Below are 8,646 nucleotides of genomic sequence, written 5' to 3' on the forward strand. Positions count from 1 at the left end.
TTTGGAAGTCTGTGGTAAGGAAAAAATGTGGCAGGAAATGCTGCACAACCAGAAGAGGTGACCGCACCCTGAGACAGATTGTGGAAAAGGGCCGATTCCAGACCTTGGGGGACCTGCAGAAACAGTGGACAGAGTCTGGAGTAGAAACATCCAGAGCCACCGTGCACAGGCGTGTGCTGGAAATGGGCTACAGGTGCCGCATTCCCCTGGTCAAGCCACTTTTGAACCTGAAACTGCGGCAGAAGCGCCTGACCTGGACCACAGAGAAGCAGCACTGGACTGTTGCTCAGTGGTCCAAAGCAGTGGTCCCCAACCTATTCCACAAAGGCCCACTGTGGGTGCAGGATTTCATTCCTACCAAACAAGATGACAACACTTTTTCCCCAATCTGGTGTTTTACAAGTGCAATCAGTTGACTGCAGTCAGGTGTGGCTTGTTTTAACAGAAGCCTCATTGGTTCAACTGTCTCTGCTGGATCAGCTGGAACAAAAACCAGGACCCACAGTGGGCCTTGAGGACTGGGTTGGAGACCCCTGGTCCAAAGTACTTTTTTCAGATGAAAGCAAATTTTGCATGTCATTCGGAAATCAAGGTGCCAGAGTTTGGAGGAAGACTGGGGAAAAGGAAATGCCCAAATGCCTGAAGTCCCGTGTCAAGTACCCATAGTCAGTGATGGTCTGGGGTGCCATGTCAGCTGCTGGTGTTGGTCTACTGTGTTTTGTAAAGGGCAGGGTCAATGCAGCTAGCTATCAGGAGATTTTGGAGCACTTCATGCTTCTATCTGCTGAAAAGCTTTATGAAGATGAAGATTTGATTTTTCAGCACAACCTGGCACCTGCTCACAGTGCCAAAACCACTGGTAAATGGTTTACTAACCATGGAATTACTGTGTTAATTGGCCTGCCAACTCTCCAGACCTGAACCCCTTAGAGAATCTGGGGGATATTGTGAAGAGGAAGTTGAGAGACACCAGACCCAACACTGTGGATGAGCTTAAGGCCGCTATTGAAGCATCCTGGGCATCCTTAACACTTCAGCAGTGCCACAGGCTGATTGCCTCCATGCCACGCCGCATTGAAACAGTCATTTCTGCAAAAGGATTCCCGACCAAGTATTGAGTGCATAACTGATATAATTAATTGAAGGTTGACTTTTTTTGGATTAAAAAGCCCTTTTTTGTATTGGTCGGATGAAATATGCATTTTTTTTTAGATAGGGATGTTTGGTTTTCCTTGACTTTGTTGCCAAAATAATCAATATTAAAACAATAATAGGCTTGAACTACTTCAGTCGTGTGTAATGAATCTAAAAAATATGAAAGTCTAATGTTTATCAGCACATTACAGAAAATAATGAACTTTATCACAATATGCTAATTTTATGAGAAGGACTAGTACAGTGCTGGGCAAAAGTATTGGCAACCCTGCAAATCTGTCAGATAATGCTCAATTTCTCCCAGAAAATGATTGCAATTACAAATGCTTTGGTAGTAATATCTTCATTTATTTTACTTGCGTTGAAAAAACACAGAATGGGGAAAAAATTAAATCATTATCATTTTACACAAATCTCCAACTCTGGGAGAAATTGAGCATTATTTGACGGAATTGCAGAGGTGCCAATACTTTTGGCCAGCACTGTATATCACAATTTTTTCTAATATTGTTTAAGCCTAATTTATATATTTTATTTCCTTATTAAGGGCTAAAAAGTAACAAAATAATCCAGGAATATAATAGCATTGCCAAAAGATACAAAACATATATATGTTTTATACTCCACAACACAACACAACACAACACAACACACAACAACAGAAGAGGAAGTACGTACTGTAAAAAGTACAGTACTGTAACATGTTTGGAACTTTTGTTTAGATTAAAAAAAAAAAAAAAAAAAAAAAGGTATCTGGTCAGTATTCTGGAATGGCACATTCTCAAAATCAGTTGACTGATAGATTTCTGAACAAAAGAATAGAAAACCTAATTTTACAAATAAACCTTTTGAAATTATTCTGTTTGTTTGATATATCGCTTTAAGAGAGTGGACATGTTTTGATCAACTACACTGAACGTAAAACTGCAAAATCTGATTTTTAAAATTTTGTTTTTAAAAAATTTCAGGTGATCTGTCCCATCGTGTACTGCAGCATTGTGTACTGGATGACAGAGCAGCCTCCTGAAGTCAGCCGCTACCTGCTCTTCATAGCACTGTCCATTTGCACGTCTTTAGTGGCGCAGTCTCTTGGCATTCTTGTTGGCGCCGCCTCCACCTCGCCGCAGGTACTTCACATGTTAACTGAGTGCCAGTTACTGTGATAGACATTCAATCCGTTTTAACTTGGGGGGTTGGCAGTGATCATTTGGATTGGACTTCTATTGCTGCTCATTCACTCTGAGTTTAAATGGATTGGATGTCTATCGCTGTCAATGGTAGTCAAGAATTATTCTTATTATTTTTTCTCAGTTCAGCTGTGTACTTTTTGTGACCATGTCTCTATACCTTTATACAGGTGGCCACATTTGTTGGACCGGTCACAGCCGTCCCAGTGCTGCTTTTTTCTGGATTCTTTGTGAACTTTGACACAATCCCAAAGTACCTGCGGTGGATCTCTTATGCGTCATATGTTAGGTATGTGTGTGTCAGAGGACAAGGCATTATGTCAACGTGAAGGTTGCGCAATCAGCAGCTGAAAGACTATTTGCTAATATCAGTTTACATTCATCCGTCATTTGCCAGTTAATTTATTTCACCTTCGTGTAAGGCTCATTGTTATGGAAGCGCTGAGCTACCAGTGTTTCTACCAGGGCTTTCTCGTTTTGACGTATTGCCAGCTAGTCTTAACGTATTGACAACTCATTTCAACCTATTGCTAAGCTCGTTTTAATGTATTTGAGGGGAAGTTCAGATTTTTTGACATCAGGCTTAATCTTCGAGTTAGTGGAGATTTAATTAGTTTGTGGAGTTGATTTCAACAAATTCCGTACAGTTTGTTAGTTATTTGTTAGTTTCAGGGTTTCGGAGTGGTTAAGCTAGCATGAGTCAACAATTACATACAGTACAATGTACAGTGCTGGCCAAAAGTATTGGCACCCCTGCAATTCTGTCAGATAATGCTAAATTTCTCCCAGAAAATGATTGCAATTACAAATGCTTTGGTAGTAATACCTTCATTTATTTTGCTTGCAATGAAAAAACATGAAAGAGGATTAAAAAAAAAATAATAATAAATCATTATTATTTTACACAAAACTCCAAAGATGAGCTGGACAAAAGTATTGGCACCCTCAGCCTAATACTTGGTAGCACAACCTTTAGACAAAATTACTGAATAACCGCTTCCGGTATCCATCAATTAGTTTCTTACAATGCTCTGCTGGAATTTTAGACCATTTTTCTATTCAATTATACTGAAAGCTTGCATTGCTCCACAGTTATGTCAGCAGCCATGTTTTTGCTCACCCATGCTTCTTTGGTCTCATCAGCATAAGGGAAGTGTTCTGCATACTTCACGTCACCCTGAATGTCCTCTGCTGTAGCAGCTTCTATTCCTATTAATCCCCCAACCCCTTTTTTTTTTTTTTAAAACATTAGTCTACCAATTAATTTTTTGTTGACACTTATTAATTCCAAAAAAACATTTTGGAACACTTAAATTCTTTATTAAAGTAAAAATATACACATAAATAACAATAATAAATTGCGCTCCGCCATTCTCAACTTTCTATGCTTATATTTTTTAACCATTTATTAACCGTCGACGGGATGATGTGCTCGTCGACGCATTTACGTCATCAATGATGTCGACTACATCGACTAGTCGGGACAGCTCTAGACAAGACAATTTAGAGTTTGTCATTCTTAGGAAGATGCAAAATCAGGACAAGTCTATATTTGTAAAAGCTCAATAGACAGTGCATCTTATTATTGGTGTTTGATTGTGTTTACTCTCATCTCTCACAGGTATGGCTTCGAAGGAGTGATTCTGTCCATTTACGGAATGAATCGTTCAGAGCTGGAGTGTCCGGGTGGGGTGTGTCGCTTCCAGCAGCCTGAAGAAGTTCTTCAGCTGCTGGATGTACAAGATGCCAAACTCTACATTGACTTTGCTGTCCTGGGTGTGTTCTTCCTCGTGCTGCGTCTAGCCACCTACCTTGTACTCCGTTATAAGATGATGGCTGAGCGCTAGCTTGTCTTTCACAAGTTTTGCACTGTTGCCGTTCCAGACCACATCATCTTTCTCATAATATAACTGCCTTTTTGTTTTCTAAACCGCAAACATGACTTAAAATACATCCTGAGGGTGTTTACTGAACTCACATTACCTCAACACACCAGGCTAATTCCTGAGTTTTCAAACACATCTGCAGGGGACCTCAAAAGCACATGAACATTAAGCTGGGCGTGCACAGAAACATTTCAAGGCCTCCTTGGAAAAATACAGTGCACACAATTTTATTGAAGTTGGTTCTCAAATGACTAGAAATCACAAAACTGCGCTAGATAGTTTTGTTTTATTTTATATTTAGTTGTAAATTATTATTACCATTGTGGTCTCTAATTGTATTATTCACTGTATGTGATCTATTGTCTGTAGAATCTGAATCAAGTCCAATGCTCACTCAACCTTAATGTTTTTTATACGATTATCTGTATTTTGTTTATGCACTAACATTTTTTAAGATAGAAGTACATGAGGGTTTTTGTTTTTTAATTTTTTGTGCTTCCACAACCTCCAGTTATGATACCAGGACACAACATGCCATCATATTTGGTGCTAACTTTGATGATCAATGCAGAAAACTCGATGCATCTGGACTGCATGCTAAAAGGAACATGTGGAATGAGAACAAAAACTGAAAGCAGCCTTGCATTGTACTTGACGTGAAGTTATTATATTTCAAACTACTGTTTTGTTTATGTGTTATGTTTTTTATTTTTTTTTTTAGCTTTGCCTGACTGCAAAATTACAATTGAGAGCAATAATAAACAGTGATTTGACCTACAATGGAATGTTTTGAATGACTTACGCCTGGCATATAATAATGTTGAATACCTCTACCTACGAAATTAATTGGTTCTGGAAGTAGTTTCGTAACTTGAAAATTCTGTAAGTAGTGATGCTTTTTCCATGCAAATGCCCTAATCTGTTCCGAGCCCTGCAAAATTGAGACATAAATCTTTTATAATGCATAAAGATGTATCAAAACATGTAACAAATACATGTTACAATTACATTATTGCACAATAATCAAAATCAAAGTTGTGCATTATGTAATAAAAACAATAATATAAGTTATTACACTCACGCTAAGTTTTCAGAACACGAAGGGCAAATGAAGGAGACGCTGGGATATGCCTACACACAGTAGAGGGCCCTCTAAGCATATTTGATGCTAGGAATGCTAGGCAATAGCCAATGGCAGAGCGGCTATGAGTATGTTACGTTCGATAAACTCTGGGAGCTGCGAGTACCAGCCATATTGTATTTTTGCCTTTCGTATCCTGAAATTTCTTAGATAACTGGAAATATTTTCCCATTGAGGCGTGTCTTAACCTGAAAATTCTGCATGTAGAGACATTCGTAAGTAAAGGTACCACTGTATTTTTGTTTTACTGTATGTCAAAACCCTTGTTGAGGGTTTTTCATATCCAGTACATCAACCCCCTACAACAGGGGCACTCATTGTTTTTTGCTCCAAGATCTGCTTTCCAAGGAGACAACCTCCCACGATACATTAACAGCGAGGGGGGAGAGGGGGTGTACATACAAGGCAAGGCAAATTTATTTATATAGCACAATACAGCACAAGGCAATTCAAAGTGCTTTACATCACATGATGATTATAAAAACCACATTAAATCAATACAACGTAAAAACAAAGACAATCGAAACAGGAAATAAAATTATACATAAAAAACATTTAATGACAAATAAAAAACAAAAAGTACTACTACTAGTAATAATAATTGAAATCAGCAATGGAGATAAAGCACAAAAGGAACAGAAAGCAAATAGATTGAAATATATAGGGCGGAAACCCTATCTGGAGGTGAGAGCACGAGAGAGCAGAATTACAGACGCCATGACTTTAACGACATAACATACTTACCTTGTTTCGATCCAAAAACGCCATGTAGCATGTATCACTGAGTGCCAAGACACAGCTGTGAATGGCCTTAGCTGGATTTTGGGGGGATTTTATGAGTGAAACATGTTAATATTACAAGGGTCGCGATGCAGAAATCGCAGACATCAAGGAGTGGTCGAGATGTTCTTTTTCATATATTCAACCTTTTAAACTTTTTTTTTTTTCAAAATCTTTTTGGTTTGAATTGATTATTTATCATCTAACATATCGGAGAAAATGTGACAGTAACAAAAAAAAATACAATTAAGTGATAGTTATGAGGTAGATATCCGTGACTTTTTTACAGACACAATTTTTTTTCATTGTGACATAATTTGTTTAAAAGTTTAAAATATGTGAGTGAATAATTCTTTAAAGTCGTGTTTAAAATAAATAAATAAATAAATAAATATGAGACATCAATTAATGATTCTAAGCTAAAAACGACAGGCATTTTGAATAATAAATATAATTAATTACCTTCGTTTTGTGGCTGGGTTGAAACAAAAGCGGTTGCGCGGCGTCTGTAAATGGGGGTTTTCAGGGTAAAACGGACAAATTAAAAATAGTTCGGGAGCTTCATGCGCCATGAATTTGCTATGGCAGCATATAGACATGTTGTTCTATCAAACACAACAGTTGTTTTGGCTTGAAATACAGCAGTTTCTTTTAAATGGTGTTATGGTGTTATACTTATATAGCGCTTTTCCACCTTTCAAGGTGCTCAAAGCGCTTTACACTATCTCACCATTCACCTACTGGTGACGCAGCACCAGGAGCAACGTGGGGTTCAGTATCTTGCTCAGGGATACTTAGACGAGTTCACCAGGGCGAAGAATCGAACCCACAACCTCTGGGTTGGGGGACAACTACTCTACCACTGAGCCACGCCACCCCAAAAGAGGAGTGCAAGATCAGAAACTGCTTTTTCAGTCTTGTCTGTGTTTTCCACCATAGACAGTTATGGATATGCTGTGCTAAACAAAAGCGTTTTTAGCTCTGATTTAAAGGACCTAACAGTTTGAGCATACTTCAGACCTTCAGGTAACTTGTTCCAGAGGTGAGGAGCATAATAACTAAATGCTACCTCACCCTGCATGATTCTTGTTCTGGAACATACAGGAGACCGGTTCCAGACGACCTTAGGGGTCTAGATGTTTCATAGGAATCTAACAAATCAAGCATGTATTTTGGTCCAAGGCCATTGAGTGTTTTGTAGACCAGCAGTAGTATTTTAGAATCCACCATGAATTCTATCGTGTATCGGAGGATGCTTGAGGAAAAAAATTAAAGCGAAACTGGACCCTGCAACATGACAATGACCCAAAACATACCAGTAAATCATTTCTTTAGTAAAGAAAGAAATTGAGAGTCCGATTCACAGCCCGGATCTTAATCCCATTGAGATGCTGTGGGGTGACTTGAAACGCGCTGTACATCAAGAAACCCCTCAAACATCTCACTGTCGAAAGTATTTGTGTTGAGGAGTGGGGCAAACTTTCTTCCGACCAATGTCAAAGACTGGTAAAATGCTACAAAAAGCGTCGGACTGAAGTTATTTCAGCCAAAGGGGCTAACACTAGCTATTAAGTGGTAGGGTGTTTCCCTCAGAATATGCATGTTTTTTTTTAATATATATATATTTGGTTTAGTAAGAAAAACAATGTTAATTTTTTGTTGTTTACCTGCAATTAAATCACTTTCTTTTCCAGAGATAAAGAAAAACAAGATCAGACAATGATATGTGAACATTTCTTTATAAATAACTGAATATTTAATGGGGTTTCCTAAATTTTTCTTGAATGTATATTCAATACAATTCAGTTCAATTCAATACACTTTATTAATCCCTTGGGAGGGTTCCCTCAGGGAAATTAGCTTTCCACCCCCCACAACACCACAACAGCAAAGCTATATGAGATGAGATGTATAAAGTTCAAGTTAATTAAAAAAAGTGGTAAAGTAAAAGGATTAAAAGAAACATATTTTAAAAATGGAATAAAATACAATTCCAATTCGATATTGCGATAATGCTATATTACGTTATGCCAGGTTGGCAAAAGGATGCTGAATTTCTATATGCCAGGCAGGTCTAGAGGACGACCAAAGAAGAGGTTTATGCATGTACTAGTAGTTAAAGAGGACATGAAGGTAGTTGAGAGTGTGAGAACAGAGGATGCAGAGGACAGGGTTTGATGGAGATAACTGATTCGCTGTGGCGACCCCTGAAGGGAAAAGCCGTAAGCAGAGGTGAAAGTGGGCGGGAACGATCAGGAACACAGTTCCGGTATAAGATTTAGGGCTGGAACGCAGTTCCGGTATAAGATTCAGGGCCGGAACGCTGTTCCGGTATACGGTGCTTTGATTCCGAAAATATGACAGCAACTGTCAAAACGCTATGTAAAAAAAAAAAAAAAAAAAAAATACAAAGCTGCCACACATGCATTTCATCTCCAAGAAGAAAACAATCTACCAACATCAGATTTACATACACAAGTGTTAAAATCAAGCATAA

At 38.3% G+C, this 8,646-nt stretch overlaps 1 protein-coding gene across 4 annotated transcripts in view; it reads left to right on the forward strand.

Annotated features, from left to right (window-relative positions):
- LOC130917509 (ATP-binding cassette sub-family G member 4-like) overlaps positions 1-5,000 on the forward strand; it is a 68,636-nt gene extending 63,636 nt beyond the window's left edge. For all 4 annotated transcript variants that reach the window (XM_057838985.1, XM_057838983.1, XM_057838984.1 and 1 more), the window contains 3 exons: positions 2,124-2,282; positions 2,513-2,631; positions 3,964-5,000. In XM_057838985.1, coding sequence (XP_057694968.1) covers positions 2,124-2,282; positions 2,513-2,631; positions 3,964-4,189 — 504 coding nt within the window. In that variant the 3' untranslated portion in view covers positions 4,190-5,000. The remainder of the gene's footprint in view (positions 1-2,123; positions 2,283-2,512; positions 2,632-3,963) is intronic.
- The last annotated feature ends 3,646 nt before the right edge of the window (positions 5,001-8,646 follow it).

This window comes from Corythoichthys intestinalis, chromosome 6 (assembly GCF_030265065.1).
Source record: "Corythoichthys intestinalis isolate RoL2023-P3 chromosome 6, ASM3026506v1, whole genome shotgun sequence".
Taxonomy (NCBI): domain Eukaryota; kingdom Metazoa; phylum Chordata; class Actinopteri; order Syngnathiformes; family Syngnathidae; genus Corythoichthys; species Corythoichthys intestinalis.